This window comes from Pleurodeles waltl, chromosome 7 (genome assembly GCF_031143425.1).
Source record: "Pleurodeles waltl isolate 20211129_DDA chromosome 7, aPleWal1.hap1.20221129, whole genome shotgun sequence".
Taxonomy (NCBI): Eukaryota; Metazoa; Chordata; class Amphibia; order Caudata; family Salamandridae; genus Pleurodeles; species Pleurodeles waltl.
This window is the reverse complement of record NC_090446.1, coordinates 473,484,150-473,510,790: the sequence shown is the minus strand read 5'-3', so window position 1 is coordinate 473,510,790 and position 26,641 is coordinate 473,484,150. Positions and strand designations below refer to the sequence as shown.

The 26,641-nt window shown below is 44.8% G+C and overlaps 1 protein-coding gene across 1 annotated transcript in view; it reads right to left on the bottom strand.

Moving 5' to 3' along the window:
• The window catches only part of MAZ (MYC associated zinc finger protein), a 188,500-nt gene that overhangs the window by 89,312 nt on the left and 72,547 nt on the right, over positions 1–26,641 (bottom strand). Inside the window, exons 3-4 of the mRNA XM_069244089.1 lie at positions 14,462–14,525; positions 7,468–7,639 (exon numbers count right to left, since the gene is read on the bottom strand). Coding sequence (XP_069100190.1) covers positions 7,468–7,639; positions 14,462–14,525 — 236 coding nt within the window. The remainder of the gene's footprint in view (positions 1–7,467; positions 7,640–14,461; positions 14,526–26,641) is intronic.

The following is a 26,641-nucleotide window of genomic DNA, read 5'->3' as shown; positions in this document are numbered from 1 at the left end:
CAGGCCCCTAGGTCCCATTCTCACAGACGCCTTTCTATGGCACAATATCTTTTCATGTCAGCTCCTCTAAGGTGGCCCATTACAGTCCCCCCGCAATTGACTTCAGAAGCGGTGTTGACCACTTCACTGAAGCTGTGCCTGTCAGCTTCTGCTGTCTTTCATGGCATTCCAGGACTTTTCGCACTGCTCCCCTTCATCCAAGCATCAAGTCCTTGAATGGATCATCCTAATCTTCAAAAGTTCCCACCTCTGCTCTTCTGGAGGTTATGTCTCTTCACTCCCTCCAGTGGGCGCCCGATTTGTCCTAGCAGTCACTTCGTCTCAGCTTAGTGCTCCTTTTCTGCTCGGTTGAGGTAGGCCTAGGTTCCAGACGGCTGGGAATTATTTTTCTTTTTTAGACACTCCAGGAGAGTGCATGTGTTTTCAGTTTGCTTCCTTTTATGGTAGTTCGGGAAGCAGTAAACATGATGTATCTATTGAAAAGGTTCCCTGCCTCCTATCGTTCTGTCTTCCGAAGGAGGCTGGTGTTTACTTTCTCTGAATGCAAAGTGAGAACGGTTTATGTGACAATCTTGAGAGTACTGGGGAATGAAAGGAAAGGCTGTGGGATGTTAGTTTTTTCAAGCATGCAGCAACATTTAAATGTCAGTAAATGAACTGTACAAACATTCCAGAATATATCAGTTAGAAAAGCACAAAGGAAGCACATATTTTATAATTCTGATGTGTGGTGGAAAAATGTTTTAGAACAATTCAAACAAATCAATACACTAGGCGATGCTGATCCACACATTATCGTTTGTGCGCTGTATAGTTTTATGTCAGTACAAAGGTAACTGTAATTTCAATTGATGTGTTGTGTGTAATGGCATTGCGCTACCACGCCATTTATAATCCACTCTACGCCATTCTATGCCACTAAACTCTTTTTGATGACAATCTATACTCCACTCTACACCACTCAACTATGACACTCAATGTCATTTTCCTCTACACCACTAACTTTTAGCCATGGTGAACAGCAGTCATGCTGGTGTACAACATTGATAAAAACAGATTGGCAAAGCCAATAGCCCCGACATAGGCGAGACATATTGGCTTTGCTAATGCTTGTTTTCAGGGGTGGTCACCCTACTTTTTTGTTGGGCGTGCTAAAGGTTTCTCCTTGGAGCAGCTCATGATGACCTCCATTGCAGGTTTTATCGAAATTTTTATTCTGCAGTACACATTTTTGCAGTAAATCAGGATTCGACAATGTGTGGAAACTTTGCAGTGAAATGGACAACAAAATGGGATAGAACGTGGGGATAACTTATGGGAATGGATACAGAAACAGACTCACAATTTTTCAGCAACAACCTATAATGGCCTTGTAAATCTGAATCCTGGAATCAATCCCCATCAAATCGATAATTATAGATGCAGCATTACTGATGTAGTTTCCCCACACCTTTATGAATGACGACCTATGAGACTTATGTATGAAGCAAAAAATACAAGGGGTTACCCAAGTCATCAGGATGCAATGGGCTATTTTGGCACTAGTGCGTTTAAAAGTCATAGATAAAAAACTGTTAGGCTAGAAACAGGGCAAAATAGGAAGGAATCTGTTCAAGAAATTAATACATCCGGAAGACACCAAAACGTTGGCTAGAATTCCGATTAGTAAACAAATCCCGGACCTTATTTCGTCTTACAGCTTGTTTTTGCGTCATTCTATTTTGAGGCACAGTCTCTGCCTGTGGCAATTTACGAGATGATGCTTCATCAAGTCCTCTCTTTATTGACAGAGCCAGCAGCTCTAAAAAGTTACAACAATTCGAGAGTCATCCCTCCCCTGCCCTCGTTTACCTTGGCAATCTTCAATGATCCTGCAAACGCCTTTAGCTGTTGTACTTTTATTCGTACAACTGAATACAGGTGGAGTTTGAGATGTAAAAGTGCAACATTTTCATGTTTTGGAAGGTGTGAGACATCCAAACCTCTTCGAATAGCAAACACACCAAAGTTTGGTCAGATGGCAATTTTGCCCAAGGAAGGGAAGGGAGCTCTGTCTTATTTAAGAGCTGAGCTTTAGGAAGATCATTGTACCTGAGAATTTTCCTATAGCCATTAAGCCCCTTGTATATCCTTTTAATGCACAGGATGCATACATTTTGTTGAGAATGAGAGTGTGACGTTTCAAACTGGATTTTATTCTACTGGGCTATTTTTTAAAATATATTTTTATTACGTTTTCAAACAAAAAAGACAGCACAGGGACATATGTTTAGCGTATGTGTGCACATACGTGCATCAGTACATGGAATGTCCATCCGGGCAACAACCAAAAGTACAAAAACACAGAGGACACCCGCATGCATTCCTGTACGTGCCTCCACATAACCAGAAACCTTTCTAACCAACCAACCCTTCCCACCCAACACCGTGAGGACGAGGAGTAAGGATACATCTGGGTAGTCCAAGGGGTTTCACCTCTATCGCCATATCTTGGACATTCGAGATAGGGGGAGATGTGTCTTGTTGGGAGCTGGAAGCTTGCTGATCAGTGTAAGCAAAGGGTCCCACAGGCGAGGCACCAGGTCCCCCCCCTTCCATGACCCTTACCATGTGTGTCAGTGGGCCTATGGGTCTCCCTCAATAAAGCTGGTGCAGAGCTCCACCCATTGCTCTGTCAGCGGCCTCCTCCTAATATCCTTGTACTCTTCCATTCTCACGGCCATCCCCTCACCAGCAGTCCAGTCATTTACTTCTCTCTTCTAATGGTTTTGTGTGAGACCATCCGGGGATTTCGAATGGCGTGCGGTATCCCTACAGGTTATACCCCAGGGCTGAATCAAGAAAACTGTTGCCCACCTTTCAGGCCGGGCCGCCGTTTGTATAGGCCCATCAGACAAATGTCAAGGCTGTGAAGTGCTTATCTGTCAAGAGCTCTCCTCCGCTGGTTTGCCACCCGCACCCAGAACCTGGTGATCACCAGACATATGTGCAAAATTACTATCAACGTATCCACGGCAAGGACACTTAAAGTCAGTGACACCCATCATGATGATCAGTTTATGTGGAGTTAGGTATGTGGTGTGCAAGTAATTTAATTGTGTAAACCTGAGCTGTATGCTGCGAGATACTGTGTGTAGGAGGCTGGCTCAGTACATGGTCTTCACCTATAGGTGATGCACCCTTCACTAAGTCCAGGCAACCCTTAATGATACCATTAGAGGTTTCTAATAACCAAATCGCTCAAAGGGTAGCTGTGGAGAGCAACTAAGGCTCATCAAAGAGGGTGTAAAGCAATTGTAATAACCGCAGAATGAGTCAATGATTTACACACAAGAAAGAACCACACCAAGTGTTAGAAAAGTAAGGTATTATTTGTTGACACATGGGCACTAAACTAACTTTAGTATATCTCCTAAATTGAGAAATGAAAACATACAAATATACTTCAAAACAGGTAGGTAGAAGCATATAATAACATGGGCCCCTGAAGTGTGTGCGAGGAAGGCACCATATATTTTGAAAAAATGACTAAATAAAGACAGAGCCGACCAAGACTGACACTCAAGAATCCTAAGTACTATGGAAATAATACAACACCAAAAGTACGTGGCAGATATTCCCCAGGAGCCCGTGTGCAGAGGTGTTACTTAGTGTTGGGTGCCCCATAGGATAATACTGGGTAAGTCACAATTAGGAAAAGGTTTGAAACGGACCCTGAGGAAACCAGTGGGAACAAGGAAGGTTTAAGAGTGTCCCCATCCGTGGATACCCACAGAAGTGGAGTACCTACACAAGAGAGCACAGGTGCATAGAGGTGAAGTTGTGTCAGAACCTCCAGTTGAAGTCAATGGGGACCTTGGCTGTCCAGCTGCTACGGTGACCCGTGGACCAGGTCAGTGGAACCCAAGCATGGATTCCGGGCAAGGAGCACCTATGAAGAGAGGGGGCAGAGTACAAACCACTCAAAAACGTCCATGGGATGCAAAGCCCACCCTTCTAGTGGATGCTTTTCTATTGGGACAGTTGTCGTGAAGATGCAGCGGAGGCATCCAGGAGATGCAGAAGGATCCCAGAAGTCGTCCACGAGCTGTCCCACGCCAGCTGTCAACTAGAGAGGGGTCAGTGGTCAGCAGGACCAGCAACAAGCCCTGACAAATGCAAAAGGAGGGTTGCACAAAGAGTTGCAGTAATTGGAACCAGCACGGACCGAGGGACTCAACCTTTACAGGTAAGTCAGAACCGGCCCTCAGCATTGAGGACAGCCAGGAGGAACTGATGGAGACCCTGGCTGGACCCTCTGGCAGCAAGCACAGAGTCGCGAGGAGGCCTCAGCTGCACAAATACGATGGATGCCCACACTGCAGAGGCTGCAGGGAGGACATCGGTCTTGAAGCTTTGTGATGCTTGAGGCTTCTTGGAGCAAGGAGGTCTTCGAGCTGAAGAGCCAACAAGACCTGGGGATGGCAACAGACATGTTGCTCAGGGGTTCCATCCCAGCAGCTTCAACGAGGTATCATTGTCTTCCCAGTTGCAAAGAAGACAGGCCAGCCCTCTAGAGGGCAACAGAGCTACCACCTGTGTTGCAGAGCCTTGAGGAGTCCGTGAGACAGCAGGGTCCACAAACCAGTTGTAGACATCAAGGTGCCTGTGGTTGCAGGGTAGTGACTCCTCCACTCCAAGGGAGATTCCTTCTGGATGTTCTTAGTGCAGGCAGGGTCCTTGTAACTCTGAAGGATACACAGGCACAGAAGTTACAAAGTTCTTACAAAGCTTGGGGACAAAGATGCAGTAGGAGTCTCCTAACAGTTGCAGTCTTGTCTTGGTTCCCAGTGAAGTCCAGAGGCAGAATCTGGTGTCCAGGTCACAGAAGAAGTTGTGAAGGCGAATATGAGGTCCCACCATTAGGGGAGCTCTTAAATAACCCAGAAAGGGGGTTGGACAACTGCTGCAGTGACCCACCAATCGTGGGAGTCAGGGGCGCTACTCAACTAGACTGACCAGTCAGCTGCTCCCTAGGGCCTCTGCTCATCTTGTTTCCAAGATGGCAGAATCAAGTGGCCACCTGGCAGACCTAATGCCGCCACCCCCCTAGTGAAGGAGCTGGACAGGGGTGGGGGTGGTCACTCCCACTGTCTTTTGTGTGTTTCGCACCAGGACAGGAGCCTGGGGGCTCCTGCACTGGTAGAAAACGGCTTTGGCAGAAGGATACCAAATGTGCCATTCAAAGAAATCTGATGGTGTTCAGGAGCACTCCCACCCTAGCCCAGAGACACCTATTTCTAAAGGATACGGGGTGGTACCTCTCCTCTAAAAGAAACTCTTTGTTCTGCCTTCCCGAGTTAAGCTCAGCAGCGAAGGGCAGATTAGCTGCAGCACTGGCTTGCACGCAGGCCCCTCAAGGCTGAACTGGCAGATATGGGGGATCCTCTAATGAACCCCCAAAGTACATGGTATCATGCAACCAACACTGGGACCGGTGTAGTTGCATGATTCCAACATGTTTGATATCAAACATGACTAGGTTCGGAGAGAAACTATTATGTAGTCGGACATCTCATAATAGCCAGTGTCCACTATACCTTAGAATGTTTTCCCTGCACTTACAAAGCCCAGAAAGTGGACTCTAGGGTTTGTACGGGTACCTTTGCTCACGCAGGGGTACTAACACACTTAGAACTGTGGACCCTGCCCTTGGGCTGAAGGGCCTACCTTAGGGGTGACGTATAGGGTCAAAGTGCAGTAGTCGCAATATAAAGTAAACCTTATATCTAGGGTGAAAAGTGCATGCATCATTTCACACAGGTTGCAATGGCACACCTGTAGACACATTTCGCATGGGCTCCCATGGGTGGCATAATACATGTTGCAGCCCATGGGGGACTCCTGCTGCATCAATGCTCTGGGTACCGAAGTACCCTATACCAGGGACTTACAGGGTAACATCAGTATGCCAACTGTGGGGTGTAAGAATTGCTTACCAACCAAATTTAGGGGAGAGAACACCAACACTGGGGTCCTGGATAGCAGGATCCCAGTGTACTACAATCAAAAAAATAATGACACCAGGCAAAAAGTGGGGGCAACCAGGTCAGAAAGATCCTACTTTCCTCCACTGTGTACTTGTGTGTTAGTGTCTGTGCCTACTTATTACCCTGAAACTGTTGATCTATAATGACTTCCAAACTAGTTTGTTGTCTCTGCATATCGTCGAAGGACACAGACACCGTGGTTTTATGTATCCAGGAAGTTAGGTGGCAGCCTCCTCCAAAGGTCTGGAGGCCTGGCAACAGGTCATGGGCGGAGGTCCACATGAAGGTCTCCCTGAAGGTGGAGCACTGACCGCGTCAGCATCCCGTATACTAAGAACTGGATCTCTGACAAAAGGCCACAGTCGACAAATCGGGCATCCAAGCCCCGAAACGTTCTGTCCTCCTAGCAATAGCCCAGTATCATGGGGTCCGCCAACATCAACTCGCATTTGACAGAAAAAGAAAAGCAACACCACACCCCCGCCCCCCACCCCCACCCCAAGAATGTTAGAAATCCAACCAGAGGCAGGGCAGATTCATAGAGTTTGTGGTCCCCTATCGGTTTCAGCACCCCTTTACAGTATCCAAAGATCATATTTAGCAGCTTCGGTTTGTGTTTTGGTCTCAGGGACACTACTAATAGCAACGCTGATAGCAGGCCCTCCCGGGAGTTCTTTCCAAACTCCCCAACTTCGGCCAGGCCAGCGCCCACGAGCCACCTAGCCAGCCATTGTAGCTGTGCCACATAAAATGCAATCCACAATTAAGGATTCCCAGGCTGCCCTACCTCGCTGGTTGCTACAGGGCCTGTAAGTAGACCGGATTACGCCGTCCGTCCCATTACAGTTCCCGATTAAGGTGTCAAGGGATCATAACCAAATCCAGGGAATCTGCACAGGTAACTTCGAAAAAAGTAAAGGACTCAGGAGAGGAGAATCATTTTTGTCAATTCCGTTCTAGTCATAAAGGGCAATTTCCAGTGTACGCCAAAATATCACACTACCTCGCAGGGATCTCAGAGCACTCCCCAGATTTCCCGCCCAAATAGAAAATCCAGACCCCCAAATACTGAAAGGACTTGGGCTCCCAGCGGATGCCCCGTCACTTCTAATGGGACATCTTGACCATCCGCCCATATGTAAATGATACAATGAGGAGTAGATTGATCGAGTGTTTGAGTTAGTCTTAAATGCTCTATTTTGGCCCACAGGTATGTCGAGTTTATTTATAGCTCTAGACTATATACCACATATGGGAAAACATGGAGTTGCAGCTCCGTAATGGAACCTGCATAATTGAAAAAAGTGCATCTAAAACGGCCAAAAAAACTGAGGCCCATGAGCCGTGACTATAACGGATTATAACACCGTTGCCAATTCTGCCCGAGTCACAAAAGGTTAGCCAAACTGACTCTCTTACGCAGTGCTGTTCCCCATACCTTTGTTGCACAGGTCACACACATGGGCGGGCCCCTCGCTGTGCACTTTCATATGATCTGTGATGTAGGCGGCACTCAGCAGCTTGCCGCAGATGTGACAGGGCACCTTCTCCTCATGCCGCACCATGTGCGTCCGTAGCCGGTCCTTGGTGGCGAAGGCTGCCATGCATGTCTGTAGGGTGGGAGAGCAAAAGGAGGTCAGTCAAGCACCACAAACGAGACAATTTAACATCCAACAATTCTGTTATTAAAGGGCTCCCTCCACACGTGTTTAGTGTTTTGAAATTAACACATGGCACTTTCTTCTGCAAGTTCTATTACTCACCCTACTATAAGAATGACAAATACACCCTCATCCTCCACTGGCTGCCCTCACATCACCACTGCTGCAGGTGTGCCCTGTAAGTGCACCACTTAAAACATACAACCCCCCCCCCACACACACACACACACCGTACCTCTGATGATGGGCTGGAGAAAAAGGGGTGAAGGCAATTATTTTTTATTTTCTCAGTGTCTCTAGAATGCTGCTTCTATTTTTTTTGCAAGATAGATCCTTTTAGCAAGCTGGTATTCCAAGGAGTGTTTATGTTGGCCCATCAACAGGAGATGATGGCAACTGTGTCTCCGTCTCTGCCCTCTCTACCATTGAACTGTCTAACTCACAATTGCTGACAAGAAAAAAATAGACTGAAAGCCAGGGAGTACATTTTATTTTACATTTCACAACTCTGAGCTGTGGCACTACGACAGACGACGCCATCACCTATTTATTTCAGCCAACAGCCTATTGCATTGTAGTTTTGATTTTAACAGTTTTATTATGGGATCAAAACCCCAGCATGTAAAGTGCTGTTGGGTAAAATGCCCAAAATGGCTGGAGATGTTATACATGACATATAAAATTGCCTACTCCATTTAAAAACAGTTTGTTTCATTTGTAAAACCAAAAGTAAATCTGTTAACATACTTTGCGAGGCTTCACTCTTCACTCCCATCATCCTTTAATAGAAGCACTGACAACGTGGATTTGCTTTTTGCTTATGTGAAGTAGAAGGTTTTATACTGAGATTCACAAGACAGCCGCAGCTCTATCTTCCCTCACACAAATAATAGGTTACAGGCAGGTGGCAAAGGTATAGAGAGCATCACACAATTCTCCTACGCAGATGGCACAGGCACAACACAGGGATTAATGCACCAAAGAGTGAGATGGGTAAAGGAGTGTTGTAACAATTTTCGTAAACAGACAAACATACATGAAGTACAAAACTCCTGAAAAAGAGGCCAGATCTGTTATAGAATATATGTGAAGCTGAACATTCACCTGCCCAGCGTGGTATGCTTCCTGGGTGGGTTCCGACCTTGCTCGGGGTAGCATCACAGAGTACTAGTGTTCCCTGGTTAGACAGACACCTAGTTATGTATGCCCTAATTTGGGTGAGGTCAAGTCACTTATGTCGACATTTATGTATACTCCCTTTGTTAAACACTCAGACGTTTTATGGGGATGAGCTAAAATGTTTTTAACGGGGGTCAATCTACCACATGATTAATAACAGGAGGGCTGAGCCAAGGACTATACGTCTATTTTCCATCAGCGTGTTTTGGTGTTTGTATATTTCCCCTTTGGGTTCCGGTGTCGGCCCCAGGAACATAGCTATTTCACATAAAAAATTGAGAAACAACCCCTGCTTCATAGCGCATGTTCCCCAGCATCAGAAGGGGGCGAGGTGATGGTGTAGGCCTCGCAAGAGTACTGGTGAGGTTCTCCTTATGCAGACTGCGATTCCAATGACTCGCCCTAGGAAACATGCTGCATACTGACTTAGGCCATGCTGCCAAGCCACCCAACTGACTGGGTGTGGGCAGTGGGAATTCATAGGCCTTGAGGCCGCAAACTATACATCCAACACCAAAGCATCTACTGCACCACTGCAATCATCAATAGAGTAGTGGTGGTGACCACCGGGTCCCATAATTCTTCGAAGCCCCATCTGTGCTGCATCCTGTCTGGAAGGGCAGTGCTGTGGAGGCTTAAGGGAAAAGCTCTTGTTTCAGCCAGGAACTCTTGTTTAGCAAATGTTGGGGACTGCGATTTTGTTAATAGCTGAGGTATGAACTTTTATATAAAGAATATTTTGGATTGCTTCACTTAAGCACCTTACATTACATCACTGGTGTGAGATGCCTTTATTAAAATTAGTGAACTACACTGTTTCTTCTGTGACAATTTTATAAATGACTCAAGAGGGAAGTTGTTATCTTGCATTCTTCTACATAAGCCTTTTATGTTTATTCCTGGGGCAACATTATGGTTTAATAAACCATGCACGTGAGTGCTTGTTGTGCAGTGTGCATCCTGAACTATTTCAGGGTTCTCTCAAATATGCTGATCATGGAAAAAAGAAGAACAATGGAGAAAAGTAATTGCTAAGGTCATGCTGTTTGGTCAAGCTTGGAAGCTGAAAATCCTGCTTTTGCCACTCTGAAACCTGTTTTTATGTATTCTTCGTTTTCCAAGTATTGGGAAATTGCAGTAACCTAGCAGGCTACTGGTATGTGGAACAGCTTCGCCACCGCCTAAGTAACTATGTTCTAGACAGGCACAGAGGTGTCAACACCTTTGAAAAGGTTTTGTAAGGGCGTGCATCAGAGTGTGCAATCTCAGCCTCGGTGCTGCCCCTGTTCGAAATGTTGAGGGCTGCCAGTGCTCTAGTTATTCAATAAACACAATATGTTCCATATCTTTGTACATGGTCTGTCCCTCCAGCGGTGGTTGGCTTATGTTTATGGTGGAAGCCGGCGGGGGGACACAATAATAATAATTTAAAAAAGGGGGAAAAAAAGCACTTGCCTTCCGACGTCTTCCTCACTGCGTACTCCTGCTCCTGGAAGTTTCAAGCATGGGACCAGGAAACGCCACTAACCAATCTGGATGCTGCTTTCATGTTAGTAACCAGCATGAAAGCAGCGGCATGATTGGTGGGAACGGACTCTCTCAGCACTCACCAGAACGCTGGAGGCCTGTGCCTTCTCTAACCCAGCTGCCTTACGACAGATGTTTAAAGTGTGCATATGTGGCTGCCACTCGGCAGCATTGCCTCGCCCAGTCCTGACACGCGATTCAGGACAGGGCACTAAAAAATAAAATGGTAGTAAACACATTTTATTTTCCATTATGGGGGGTGCATTTTTTTTGGTGTGGAGACGCTCCTCCGCTCATATGGAGAGGTTGCCCTTGTGACCAGTGGCGGCCGGCAGCTTTAGGAGGGAGGGGGCGTGCGGGCGGGAAGCGCACACACACACACACACACACACACACACACTCTTTCACATACAGACACGCACGCACGCACATCCATTAACAACACTCATACCATTCAAACATGCACGCACCAAACATTCTTTTTAAAACATCACACACACTCATTCTTTCACACACAACTGCACATCCATTAACAACATTCATAACACTCAAACATGCATGCACACACGCACCAAACATTCAATTTAAAACATCTCACACACACACTTATCTTCAGCCTCCAGGTCCCAGGAGGGTTGGGACTGCTGCCTTCCCTCAGCCAATGAGGGAAGGTAGCAGTCCCAGCCTCGTCACAGAGTGGGATGGGGTCAGTGAGACTGCTGACCCCACCCCACTCTGTGACGAAGTGTCACTGATTGACACTCGCCCTGGGCGCTTCAGGGCTTAAACCTGAAGCGCCCAGGGCGAGTGTCAATGGATGACGCTTTCCTCGTCAGCCAGGGGAGGGCCTTGAGGCACCTTTGCTGAGCCAAGGGGGTCACGCCCATAGGAGCTGTGACCTCCTCAGCCCAGCAAAGTTCAGCTCAGGCAGCCAGGAGTGTGCGCAAATTGCACATGGCTCACTCCTGGCTGTCTGAGCTGAAAAGGAAGAGTGTCTGTCAGGCTGGCCTTTGTTCAGCCTGACAGACACTCTTCATGAGGGGCAGAAGGTGGGCAGGGCATACCCCCTCCACCCTAAAGGATGGGCCGCCACTGCCTGTGACCCTCCAAGCCCCCACTCCTTTCCCTTGCCCGGTGACATTTCGCCCCCTACTACCCAGTGAAGATGGACAGCTCTGAAAGATGTCCATTAATCATGTGTTCCACTAATTTGCTTTGATCCAGTTGATAGAATGAAATAGTCTAATTATTTGAGACACAAGTCTCTGTTTCTTCAACACATTTTAAACATGGGATCTGTGCGACACTACTGAACCCACGAGAGATGTCCGTCTAAAAGCGGGCGCGGTGTGCCAAAGAACGTTCCCTAATACATTGGAATGGCAGTAACGGGCGGATACCAAAGGAAAGTGACGAGGAAGTAAGGGGACGAAAGTACACAGGACAAGGAAAAGGAGGAAAAACGAAATGAGACACAAAGAGTATAATGAAACGGGAAGAATTCAATATATTTCATTTTCAATCAAAAATTGAGGGGAAAAAATCTACACATAAAGGGAGGGACATCATTATTCCCTCTTTCTCACCCATCTCTCCGGGTGAGAAAGAGGAAATAAGGATGTCACGCTCAGGAGTGCACAGAAACCAGTAAAGGGGAAAAGGGAAGGATGAGCAATGTAGGAGCGATGACAGCTTACTAAGAGTGAGGAACTGCTGCCCTCTAGTGACTTTAATGAATATTACAGTCTATTCAACCTCCGAGCCCGGACCTTAGCAGAGATGGAAGTTTTCTGCAGCCGGGAGAAGGGTACGTATAAATAAATGGGCAAGAAGTGTGGCAGAGCGGAATTGTACACATCACCTCCCAGCTCCATGCTGGGCACAACCCCCGTGGCATTAAATGTAGCACTTGAACAATTTGGGCTGCAGGAGGTGGGGACTGCCCAGTGCCCAAGGAACAATATCTCTAGCAGCACATCATTGAGAATTCTCCACCGCATGAGATAAAGATGATATGGCATGTCCAAGATATGGGGAACAGCACCTGAAATAAGAGTGCAGGACAAGAGGCAGCACGGCATTTCAAGTTAGCAGTAGCACTCTATCTGTAAGACAGGAGATAGTGAACGCCCTGTGTATAATGTGATGGTATTTACCTTATAATCAAACTATCCAAAAAAAAGTAAAGAGCGCGTTACTCACCCGTGAGGGTCTCAAGGCGCTAGGGGGAGGTGGTCAAAAGGAGGGGGGGGGGAAGGGGGCAAGGAGGGTCACTGTTCGAACAACCATGTCTTGAGGTCCTTACTGAAGAGCAGGAGGTCTTTGGTTTTGCAGAGGTTCGTGGGGAGGGAGTTCCAGGTTTTGAGGGCGAGGTAGGAGAAGGACCTGCCTCCTGTGGTGGTGCGTTCGATGCGGGGGACTGTGGCTAGGGCGAGGTCGGCTGATCGGAGGTTGCGGGTGGGAGTGTGGAAGTTCACTCTGTCGTTGAGGTAGGTTGGGCCAGTGTTGTGGAGGGATTTGTGTGCGTGGATGAGGATCTTGAATGTGATTCTCTTGTCTATGGGGAGCCAGTAAAGGGATTTGAGGTGTGGTGAGATTCGTTCGTGGCGGGGGAGGCCAAGGACGAGGCGTGCGGCTGTGTTCTGGATTCTCTGGAGTTTGCTTTTGAGTATGAGTGTGGTGCCGGCGTAGAGGGCGTTACCGTAGTCTAGTCTGCTGCTGATGAGTGCATGGGTGACTGTCTTCCTCGTCTCTGGGGGAATCCATTTGAAGGATTGTTTTTTAAGAGTGTGGAGTGTGTGGAAGCAGGAGGAGGTTAGAGCATTGATTTGCTGTGTCATGGAGAGGGAGGGGTCCAGGATGATGCCGAGGTTGCGTGCGTGGTTTGCGGGGGTGGGTGTGGGGCCTAGGGCAGTGGGCCACCAGGAGTCTTCCCATATGGTTTTGTCGGGGCCGAAGATGATGATCTCGGTTTTGTAGGAGTTAAGCTTGAGGTGGTTAGTTGTCACCCAGTTGGCGGTGTCGAGGAGAGCAGCGTGTAGGTTGGTTTTGGCGGTGGTGGGGTTGCGGGTGAGGGAGAGGATGAGTTGGGTGTCATCTGCGTAGGAGAGGATAGTGATTCAGTGTGATCGGAGGATGTTGGCTGTGGAGATCATGTAAATGTTGAAGAGTGTGGGGCTGAGGGAGGACCCTTGGGGGACTCCGCAGATGATCTTGGTAGCAGTGGAGTGGAAAGGTGGCAGGCGGACTCTCTGGGTCCAGACAGTGAGGAAGGAGGTGAGCCAGTCTAAGGCTTTGTGGCAAATTCCTATGTTGTGGTGGAGTGTGCGGAGTGTGTGGTGGCAGACACTGTCAAAGGCTGCGAAGAGGTCTAGGAGGATGAGTGTGACGGTCTCGCCTTTGTCGACTTTGGTCCTGATGTCGTCAGTGCATGCGATGAGGGCGGATTCCGTGCTGTGGTTCTTGCAGAACCCGGATTGTGAGGGGTCAAGAGTGTTATTTTCGTAGAGGAAGTGAGATAGGTGGGCGTTGACTAGTTTCTCAGCAACCTTGGAGGGGAAAGGGAGGAGGGAGCTGGGGCGATAGTTGGAGAGGGTCTCCAGGTCGGCTTTGGGATTTTTTTTTTTAGGAGAGCGGTGATTTCCGCATGCTTCCAGGGGTCTGGGTAGATGAAGGAGTCGAAAAAAAGAATGAATTCGATATGGTCACAGTAGTTTTCTATAAATATTGGGTCTTCTGATTTATTAACTGATTTATCGATCAGGGTTTGATGACCTAGTGCTTCGTGTGTAGAAGATTTGTTTTTGTTTTCTGAGACTCTACATAAGTGAACACATCAGAAGGAACCACTGATTTACATGTTGCGGTGTGTAAAGGGCAGCATCTCTGCAAACACAATGGCACTAACCTCACGGGATGGAGGACACCGATTGAGCCCTGGTCACAGGTGGCTGCACTCCTAAAAGTATTTGGTGCAAACAATGGTTGTGAGGCAAAAGCACTCCATAGTCTAGCTGAAAATAGTGGACCAAACTGATGGCGTGGAGGTTGATTGGGTTGACTTACCGGGCACTTGAAGGGTCTTTCTGACGAATGCACCTGCCGCACATGGCTGTTCAGGTGGTCAGGCCTGTGAGGCAAAATAAAGTGCATCAGGTTATACCTACTTAACTACAGTTTTTGTACCAAGACAGTTGGAAGAGTCAATATGTATAGACAAAAGGTATGGCCAATATCTTGTAAACATTTTTGTCACCAGCTTGCGAATTTTGTGCTGCAGAGACTATTTCTAGGATGCAGTCTCCCACAAGGCTGCATTCTGAGGTCTTTGTACCAGCTATGTTAAGCCCCAAACCAGGAGATACACTACAGGTACTGCGGGACTGACATGGATGGCATTACTTGTAACAATCTGAGGTGAGTTGTGGATGCACCCAAACGCCTCTAGGGCCTTTCCACAGACAATGGGTGACAAACCGCCCCATGCAGATTAAAGTAACAATGTATATTTAACTGTGAAGATATTCATACTGAAGGACAAACAGGGTTTTGTTTATTACACAACTTCCTCATTCCGGCTTCTGATGTCTTGAGACTCTTCCATTCTCCAGTATTGGTATTTTTCATATATTCAGATTCTGGAATCATCTCTGTAATTGAGCCAGGAGTCCCAGGGTAGACATCGTGAGCAGTACATTGTTAAACATGGATTTAAAGCATTTAATATCATAACAGTAGCCTATTCACATGACTGTAAAAGATCAGAAACTGATACAAACAATTGCAGCAAAGCAGTTTTCAGCCTTCCTCGCCCAGGCTACCAGACTTCAGATTTCTAAAGTGTGTGAAGGGAGACTCCGTGAGCTCTGTCCAGTCTAATAATTGGCTTTTATAATTCTTCTCTGAGACTCGCCATCATCTGTTAAAGTTCCTAAACTTAAACAGATCAGACAATCTCTGACTCCCCCCAAAAAAGTACTTATAGAACATACCAAAACTAGGCTGCACTCTACGGACCCCACGAGGCGTGTTTATACTGCCTTCATCTAGTCCACAAGGCAAAGGACAAGATGTGTAGGCCATTTTCTACCAAGACTCTTAAAGACTGAGAGGCTAGACTGTTATTACGGCTCTAAAAATCGAAATCTTTAGATGTACATACCTCTGTGGAAGACGGTAAGGGCTTTTCAAAAACATCATGAACGTGGGCACATTCACTCCTTGGCTGTCATTCAAAGGCAATATCTGAGGAAAACGTTCCACCTCTGAGAAACCACAAAAATCTTTTAAAAAATCCACAAGAGAGAGGACAGCCCAGCCTCAGATGTGGGGATTCTAACTGGAAAAATGCCACCTAGGACGCCTCTCATGCCTACATCTGAGCCAGCCACTCCTAAAACGAAGGTATTCGTGGAGCCATCAACAAATAATACAACAGAAAGGCTTCCCCTAGGGTATATATTTACCTATCACAATGTAAAAAATTAGGACGGTGTGCAAAATACACAAAAACTTAAATCTGAAAAAAATGTATACTTTATTAAAACATTCCATTAAAACGTGTACTTATGCATGAATAGTCTTACATCCACAAATTTCATCATAATACCGAAGACAAAAAATGAAAAATTGCAACTTTTCTTTTTTTAAACTTTTTCTCCTAACTCATCATTATGTAAATAAATCGGTATTATTTATTTGATTTGTATAATGCAGGATGGGAAATGAGTCCCAAATAATTGTAGACGTGTTTTGGTGGCTTAACTTAGTACAAACTACCTTCTTCAGGTCAGTAGTCATACAATCTTCCAGAAAATAAGTGACGTTATATGGAGCTTTATCACCAGTGTACTTTATTTGTTTAAAGACGACCTAAAACAAAACAATATATATATATACACATACATACATATACATATATGGAAAATGTCACTTACCCAGTGTACATCTGTTCGTGGCATGAGACGCTGCAGATTCACATGCTGTGCACATCCCGCCATCTAGTGTTGGGCTCGGAGTGTTACAAGTTGTTTTTCTTCGAAGAAGTCTTTTCGAGTCACAAGATCGAGGGACTCCTCCCCTTTCGGCTCCATTGCGAATGGGCGTTGACTCCATCTTAGATTGTTTTCCCCGCAGAGGGTGAGGTAGGAGTTGTGTATTACAGTAATAGTGCCCATGCAATGGAGTAAATATGTATGTACATAAAGTGGTTTAAAGCGATATATTTACAAATTTACAAATGTTCAAGATCAACTTCAAACGGCTACAGGCTCCCGGGGAGGCGGGTGGGCGCAGTGAATCTGCAGCGTCTCATGCCACGAACAAATGTACACTGGGTAAGTGACATTTTCCGTTCAATGGCATGTGTAGCTGCAGATACACATGCTGTGCATAGACTAGTAAGCAGTGATCTCCCCAAAAGCGGTGGTTCAGCCTGTAGGAGTTGAAGTTGTTTGAAACAAAGTTCGTAGTACTGCTTGTCCTACTGTGGCTTGTGCTGTTAACACATCCACGCAGTAGTGTTTGGTAAACGTAAGAGGCGTAGACCATGTGGCTGCCTTACATATTTCAGTCATTGGAATATTTCCTAGAAAGGCCATGGTAGCACCTTTCTTTCTAGTTGAGTGTTCCTTTGGTGTTATAGGCAGTTCTCTTTTTGCTTTGAGATAACAGGTTTGAATGCATTTAACTATCCATCTGGCAATGCCTTGTTTGGATATTGGATTCCCCGTATGAGGTTTTTGGAAAGCAACGAACAATTGTTTTGTTTTTCGAATTTGTTTTGTTCGGTCAATGTAGTACATTAACGCTCTTTTGATGTCTAATGTATGTAGTGCTCTTTCAGCTACAGAATCTGGTTCTGGAAAGAACACTGGTAGTTCTACTGTTTGATTCAAGTGGAACGGTGATATGACTTTTGGTAAGAACTTAGGATTTGTTTGTAAAACTACTTTATGCTTGTGTATCTGAATAAAGGGTTCTTGTATGGTAAATGCTTGTATCTCACTTACTCTTCTTAGAGATGTGATGGCAATTAGAAATGCTACTTTCCATGTTAAGTATTGTATCTCACATGAGTGCATGGGTTCAAACGGTGGACCCATGAGCCGTGTTAAGACAATGTTAAGGTTCCACGAAGGAACTGGTGGCGTCCTTGGTGGGATAATTCTTTTCAGGCCCTCCATAAAAGCCTTTATGACTGGGATCCTAAAAAGTGATGTTGAGTGCGTAATTTGCAGATAAGCTGAAATTGCGGTGAGATGTATTTTAATGGATGAAAAGGCTAGCTTTGACTTTTGTAAGTGCAGTAGGTAGCTGACGATGTCTTTAACAGATGCATGTAAGGGTGTATTTGTTTATTATGGCAGTAATGAACAAATCTTTTCCACTTATTTGCATAGCAATGTCTTGTGGTTGGTTTCCTTGCTTGTTTTATGACCTCCATACATTCCTGTGTGAGGTCTAGATGTCCGAATTCTAAGATTTCAGGAGCCAGATTGCTAGATTCAGCGATGCTGGATTTGGGTGTTTGATCTGTTGTTTGTGTTGAGTTAACAGATCTGGTCTGTTTGGAAGTTTGATATGAGGCACTACCGAGAGGTCTAGTAGTGTTGTGTACCAAGGTTGTCTTGCCCAAGTTGGTGCTATTAGTATGAGTTTGAGTTTGTTTTGACTCAATTTGTTTACTAGATACGGAAGGAGTGGGAGAGGGGGAAAAGAGTATGCAAATATCCCTGACCAACTCATCCATAGCGCATTGCCCTGAGACTGATCTTGTGGGTACCTGGATGCGAAGTTTAGGCATTTTGCGTTTTCTTTTGTTGCACATAGGTCTATTTGTGGTGTTCCCCATCTTTGGAAGTAAGTGTTTAGTATGTGGGGGTGAATTTCCCATTCGTGGATTTGTTGGTGATCCCGAGAGACATTGTCTGCTAACTGATTCTGAATCCCTGGAATAAACTGTGCTATTAGGCAAATGTGATTGTGAATCGCCCAATGCCATATTCTCTGTGCCAGGAGACACAACTGTGTCGAGTGTGTTCCTCCCTGTTTGTTCAGATAATACATCGTTGTCATGTTGTCTGTTTTGACAAGAATGTGTTTGTGGCTTATTATGGGTTGAAATGCTTTCAACGCTAGAAATACTGCCAGTAGTTCTAAGTGATTTATGTGAAACTGTCTCTGCTGAGTGTCCCATTGTCCTTGGATGCTGTGTTGGTTGAGGTGTGCTCCCCACCCTATCATGGAGACATCTGTCGTTTTTACGTATTGAGGCACTGGGTCTTGGAAAGGCCGCCCTTGGTTTAAATTTATATTGTTCCACCATTGAAGCGAGGTGTATGTTTGGCGGTCTATCAACACTAGATCTAGAAGTTGACCCTTTGCCTGTGACCATTGTGATGCTAGGCACTGTTGTAAGGGCCGCATGTGCAATCTTGCGTTTGAGACAATGGCTATGCATGAGGACATCATGCCTAGTAGTTTCATCACCATCTTGACTTGTATTTTTTGTTTTGGATACATAGCATGTATTACATTGTGAAATGCCTGTACCCTTTGTGGACTTGGAGTGGCAATCCCTTTTGTTGTGTTGATTGTCGCCCCTAAGTATTGCTGTGTTTGACACGGCTGGAGGTGTGACTTTGTGTAGTTGAGTGAGAAACCTAGTTTGTGGAGGGTTTCTATGACATACTTTGTGTGTTGTGAACACCGTTTTTGCGTGTTGGTTTTGATTAACCAATCGTCTAGGTACGGGAAAACATGTATTTGCTGCCTTCTGATATGAGCAGCTACTACTGCCAGGCATTTTGTAAAAACTCTTGGCGCAGTTGTTATCCCGAATGGCAACACTTTGAATTGGTAATGTACCCCTTGGAATACAAACCTTAAGTACTTTCTGTGTGAAGGATGTATCGGTATATGGAAGTATGCATCCTTTAGGTCTAGTGTTGTCATGTAGTCTTGTTGTTTGAGCAATGGGATTACGTCCTGTAATGTCACCATGTGAAAGTGATCTGATTTGATGTAGAGATTTAATGTTCTGAGATCTAATATAGGTCTTAGAGTTTTGTCCTTTTTGGGTATGAGAAAGTACAGCGAGTAAACTCCTGTTCCTCTCTGATGAATTGGTACCATCTCTATTGCATCTTTTTGCAGCAACGCTTGGACCTCTAGTTGTAGAAGATCCATGTGTTGTTTTGACATATTGTGTGTTTTCGGTGGGATATTTGGAGGGAATTTGAGAAATTCTATGCAATAACCATGCTGGATAATTGCTAGGACCCAAGTGTCTGTTGTTATTTCCTCCCATTGTTTGTAGAACTTGGTTAGTCTCCCCCCCACAGGTGTTATGTGTTGGGGATTTGTGACGTTGAAGTCACTGCTTGTTTTGTGGAGTTTTGGGACTTTGGAACTTTCCTCTACTTTTTTGGAATTGGCCCCCTCTATATTGTCCCCGAACATTTCCCCGCTGATATTGGCTCTGATAAGTGGGCCTTGTTTGTGAGGTTGTGGGTTCCGTGCTTTGTCCCCAAACCCCCCTCGAAACTGTGTTTTACGAAATGTGCCTCTGCTCTGTGGGGAGTAGAGTGCGCCCATGGCTTTGGCCGTATCAGTGTCCTTTTTAAGTTTTTCAATAGCAGTGTCCACCTCCGGCCCAAACAACTGCTGTCCGTTAAATGGCATATTCAGCACGGCTTGTTGTATTTCCGGCTTGAATCCTGACGTACGCAACCATGCGTGTCTCCTTATGGTCACTGCTGTATTTACTGTTCTAGCAGCTGTATCTGCAGCATCCATTGCCGAGCGTATCTGATTGTTCGAGATACATTGTCCTTCCTCCACCAATTGTTGTGCCCTTTTTTGAAACTCTTTGGGCAGGTGTTCAATGAAATGTTGCATTTCGTCCCAATGAGCCCTATCATATCTCGCCAGCAATGCCTGTGAGTTGGCAATGCGCCATTGGTTGGCCGCTTGTGCTGCAACCCTTTTCCCCGCAGCATCGAAATTGCGACTCTCCTTGTCTGGAGGTGGTGCGTCTCCTGAGGTGTGTAAGTTCGCTGTCTTGCGAGCTGCCCCAACTACCACAGAGTCTGGTGTTAATTGCTGCGTGATGTATACCAGGTCTGTTGGTGGCGTCTTGTATTTCTTCTCCACCCTTGAAGTTATGGCCCTGCCCTTCACAGGCTCCTGAAACACCTGTTTGGAGTGTTTTAGCATTCCAGGTAGCATAGGGAGACTTTGGTTTTGGCTATGTGTGGAGGATAATGTGTTAAATAAAAAGTCATCCTCAATAGGCTCTGCATGCAGGGTGACATTATGAAACGCCGCTGCTCTTGTCACCACCTGTGTGTAGGCTGTACTGTCCTCAGGTGGTGACGGTCTCGCTGGATAACAGTCTGGGCTGTTATCTGATACTGGCGCATCATAAAGATCCCATGCGTCGGGATCATCCTGACTCAATCCAGTATGAGTTGGGGACTGCATCAGTGGTGGAGTGGCTACCGGTGATGTCTGTGTTGAGCATGGTGGAGATGGTGGCCGGGTTACTTGTCTTGCCACCTTTGCCTGTGGCTGCTTGTCTTTTTCTTGGAAGGCAAGTCTTCTTTTCATCCGAATTGGGGGAAGAGTACTTATCTTCCCTGTGTCTTTTTGGATGTGGAGCCTTCTCGGAGTGTAATCTGGCTCCATTGAATCTAGTTCTTGTCCGAACCTATGTGCTTGCATTTGTGAGGACATTCCCTGTTCCTCTGTGTAGGAACTTGTTTTCGGTTCCGAGGCCGGATGTTTCGGTATGGAAACTTTTTCGGCAGTCTTTTTCGGCTCCGACAACACTTTTTTAATTTTCGGCGTTCCGGTCTCTTGGTGCCAACTCGTTTCGGTGCCGCCCTCTCGGTGCTGAACTTGCTCTGACCCGCTGTCTCGGGGTCGAGTCTGCTCTGCGCCGGTATCTCGACCGGAGTCGGATGCCTTCAACACATGCGTGCCCTTTTTCGGTGCCTATGCTCGGTCACCTATTTTACGGGTTAAGCCATGGCCTGCTTGCGGTGGCATCCCCTGGGCTTTAGTGGTCTTTCCGTGAGTTTTGTGTGTCGACGTCTTACTCACGGTTTTCGGTGTCTGTTCGGGGTCGACCTCGTCCAAGTCCGAATCCTCGATGGAGAAGGTTTGTTCTTCCTCCTCCAAGTGTTTTTGTCCAGTCGGCGCCGACGCCATCTGTAGTCTTCTCGCTCTTCGGTCTCTTAGTGTCTTCCTCGACCGAAACGCTCCACAGGCTTCACAAGTATCTTCTTTGTGTTCTGGAGACAAACACAAGTTACAGACCAGATGCTGATCTGTATAAGGATACTTGTTGTGACATTTGGGGCACAAGCGGAATGGGGTCCGTTCCATTAGCCTTGAAGAGACACGTGGTCGGGCGACCAGGCCCCGATGGGGATCAAAAACCCCGAAGGGCCACCGGAGCTCTTCAAAATTCGGTGTTGATTTGTTGTAACTAACCCGATACCGAATGCAAACAATACCGTCAAATTTTCCGAGATTCTAACTATCTTTCCGAACCGAAACGCAGAGCGAAAAGGAACACGTCCGAACCCGATGGCGGAAAGAAAACAATCTAAGATGGAGTCGACGCCCATGCGCAAAGGAGCCGAAAGGGGAGGAGTCTCTCGATCTTGTGACTCAAAAAGACTTCTTCGAAGAAAAACAACTTGTAACACTCCGAGCCCAACACTAGATGGCGGGATGTGCACAGCATGTGTGTCTGCAGCTACACATGCCATCGTATATATATATATATAAATCATAACACCATATTTGCAATACTACTTCCAATTGAGCTCTCATCTCAAATATGCAACTCAATACAAATCTGGAAAAATTTCCATAACCCCATTGTAAAATAAACCGTATTGTGTTGCCATGATTAATTGATCATTCTGATTCTTCCAATAAATTTATCAGAATTCATAAGATGAATATACCAAAAATGGCAAATACAAATTGTCATCCTTCAAAATAGGAATCAAGGGTGACAACCTGTTCTTAGCCAGTTATAAAACGTAAGACAATCCCCATTTTATATCACATTAAGGTTATCACAATGGCTTACACCTTTCTACTGTACTGGTTGAACACCATATCTATTCCTACATATATTGCAAAATAGATCCCCTTAAGACCTATTACCTTCTTTTTATGCCTCGACACCCATTATTCTTAGTGCAGCAATATCTCATTGGTGAAGTATGGTACACAAAGTTATTCTTTCAATGGAGTGACATTAACTAATATTAATAATTAATTTCTTCAGTGTAAAGTGATGAGTTAGGAGGAGTCAAAATATCAAAAAGCAATTAGATCGTATTAGTTTTTTATCTGTTGTCTTGCATACTATGATGACATTTCTATATGTGAGAATATTAACACATGAGTGCACGTTTTAAATAATGTTGTCATGAATATTTTTTTTTCCAGAGTTGAGACTTTCAGTATTTTACACAGCACATTTGACATACAGTGATATGTAACCTAGGAGAATCCTTTTTAGGTTGAGCATGCAAGTGCTTTGACCTGTTGTAAGTCTTGTGGGCTTTTAACCACGCCTACCTCACGCCCATCACTTTCACTCGTTCGTGGGCTTGTCTTTCAAAAATCATTTGTAATCATTGTCAAATCCTTTACGTGCTTCCCGCCTGAGGGAGGTTTTGTTACCGCCTTACAGACTGACCCTGTTACATGGATAACTGCATGACTGCCGATAGGTTTGACTGAGCAAACTTATTTTTCCGTTTAATCGGCTCGCTTATGTCAACTGTTTTATCTTTCATTTTCAATTTATAAAGCAAGAAAAGTCCAGTTAGGAATTAACAACGCCAATAGCAATAACTTAAGCAAATGCAAGACCCATTACATTGCAAATGCTTGTTGTTTGTCCTAGACCCTGTTCCCTTGGTTCAGATGTTTGTTCTCTTTTTTTCTTTGAGCCTTCAACAAAACAGTCAATTGACATCCTTGCAGTCAACAAAGCCATCATTGATGTCACAGTTGAAGACTCCACCGTCAAAGAAGACACAGTTAACGACACCGGAATATGTTGCACAAATAAGAACAGTTCTAAAGCTGATTTAGATACACTTAGAAACCTCAGGAAGAATTTCAATTTTATCTCTTATATTAGCTTTAGCTACTGAATGGCACTGCGGATAGATAAGGCCTTAGAAGAACTGCTGGAAATTAAAAAGAAACTGATTAAAGTCTAGAGAAGATTAGGAATGGTATTCTCTTAGAAAATACTAAGGCCACTTTAGATAACCTACATATGAGTGTTGATGAATTCCATTCCATAACCCTAGGCAGGTAAAATACAACAAAAATAAGGTATACCCATACTTAAGAAGTGACCCATACTTAAGAAGTGACTGATGTAGTCAAGCAAGCATTCAGGAAATCAGGCCAGGGTATAATTACACAGGGAAACCAATCACTTTCTCAGACACTTCTGCTAGCTCTGACACACAAGAGGGACCAGGAACCAGCAGGTCAGGGCCATCAAACCCATTTTCACAGCTCAAACATCCTTTTAAGGCGTCAACGGTCCACAGAAAGGAAGGGGGGAGGCAAGGGAAAGGCAGAGGATGGTACAAAGGTCAGCACCAACTAGGAGAGAGACCGAAAAGGAACTAATCTTACAGATGGTAAATGGAGCATACATCCTCAGTAGACATGTGTCTCTCCTATATTTAGTATCTCCTCATACCACATTGACCACACAATGAGAGAAAAGTACTAGAACAAGAGTTGAGTTTTGTAGTTACGGAACACCCCATTATTGGGTTTTATTTTATTTTTTTAAAGAAAAATCAGACTGAGGTATCTTTTCAAAGATAGACACTTGGACTGTTCCATAGATACCTCTGGACTACAACGGACATCCACGTTCTATACCTTTTCATATCTCATGCCAGCAGAAAGTCTCACTTTTGAGAATTTGGTCATGAAGCAGATTCAGACATTGGTAGGGAGAAATCACAATGTACACTATAATATCAGGAAAGGACAGCATTAGTGAATTTAAGAAAAAACAGACAGCTCACGATCAAAACCTTCCAATAAGGGCGGGGCAATGGTTATACAGGAAACTGCAGCATATGAGAATGAAATATTAAGACAGCTTGGGGTACAGGAAACTACACTTAACTTCAAGCTACTCCACTAAGGGAGATCCAACAAGAAGTTAGGAGTACTACCGATACTGGGTAGAGCTTGGGGAATGCAACAGAGAAAGAATTTGCATTTTTAAATAAACCATACCCCGGACAGTGGTAATCTATACATTCCAAAAGAAACATAAGGATAGTCATAGCCCATGAGGGACACCAATACATTCAGGTTGCAGATCAGTTCCGGAGCCATTATGTAAATATGTGGATCAATATCTTAACCAATAAATACCTAAGGCTGTTTCTTACGCCAGGGACAGTATGAACTTTATAAAATGTATTGAAAATACAGATTGATGCAGAGAAACTGATTTTTGTTACCCTCAACAGAGCCGGTTCACACTAATCTCTCACATAAAAAGCTCTTGATACAATATGTAAAATCTTTGAACCTGAGCCACTAACCTGTGGACTTCCTTGTATAACTGAGTCAGACGGTGGAGAGAAAAAACTACTTCCTGTTCAAAGGGAACTACTATATACAAAAGAAGATAGTAGCAATGGGGGCATGTTTTGTTGCAAGCATAGCAAATTTGGTTACAGTTGAGTTTGAAAATGATAACATTCTGTTGCCCTTTAATTCTTACAGATCTAATATCACCATATGGAGAAGATATATTGACTATATGTTTTGGATATGGGCTAGAGATAGCCAAGAACTAGTAGACTTTGTGAAACATGCACAAGCTAGACTTCAGATTCACCCATACGTAAAGCAAGGAACAGATAATTATTTGGGCATTCTGGTGAAACACAGTGGAGGTGTTATATATATATATATACACACACAACACTATATAAAAAAACCTACTGATAAGAATGTGCTACTAGTGTACAACAATTTTCACCCCAGGTGATTACGGGACAACCTACCGTAGGGACAGTTCCTCCACATTCTGAGATGTTACACTCTGAACATAGATTGTTTTGGAGAAGCAAGTATCTTAACTACTAAACTAATAGAAAGTGGATACCCACGCAGGGCAGTGTGTCACACATTGAAAAGGGCATGATATTGTCTCAAAGAATCCTTCCTTACCCCTCGAGACAGGTCCAATAAGAACAATGAACGTATGATTATGGGTTCCTCCTATAATCCAGTTGATAATACAATCAATAAGATCAATCAACAGGCACAAGCACATTGTATGGGACACAATCAACATCAATACCCCGTTTGCATATAAAAGAAATAAAACCATAAGAGACTATGTGGTGACAGCATGTAGAGAGCCCCATAAACCAGAGACTATCACAGAAGCGTGGGGACTATCAACAATTGTAAGCCACTTCATATGTGAGAAATGCCAAGTCTGCCGATTTACATCTGAAATCAAAACTACTGAGGTAGCAGAAGTTAAAATAGAACTAAGCGGCCATTCAAACTGTAACAGTAAAAATGTGATACACATTAATATTTATCCATGTGATTTCATATAAGTGCGACAAATAAATCGTGAAGCAGAGGATCCGCCAACATCAGAGCAAGATAAGATGTCGCACAGAGGGAGCACCACTGTCAATCACTTCAGTAAACTACAAAGAGAATTTGCTAAGATGGTATTAGTTGGAAGTGTTCAAACCGGACTTCAGAGTATGACATTTGAATGAACTGCTTAACCTTAGAGAATGGCGATCGATGGATCTTTGTGTGGATTAGACGGTGTGTGTAAACTGAGATTGGTGGATGCTGCTTTAATTCAAGCATAATACATTTTTGTGCAGTTTTTGTTGGTACATGCAGACGGTAACGAGCGTATGGTAAGACAAGCTTACACAATAAATGTATTCAAAGAAACGTAAAATGGTTATACATGAAAATTACCTTGTTGGTATTCATAGACTAAAACTAGTATGTGCTGAGACATGAATGAACAACAACTATACAGTAGGCATTGTTTTAATTATTAGATAAGAAAATGGCTCTACTTTGGTTTCATCATTATGTACCAATGACTCATTATGCCTACCTGTGGGTCCCTTGCGCGCTGCGCAACTGGAATCAAGCTAGCCTGGATGGTGAGGG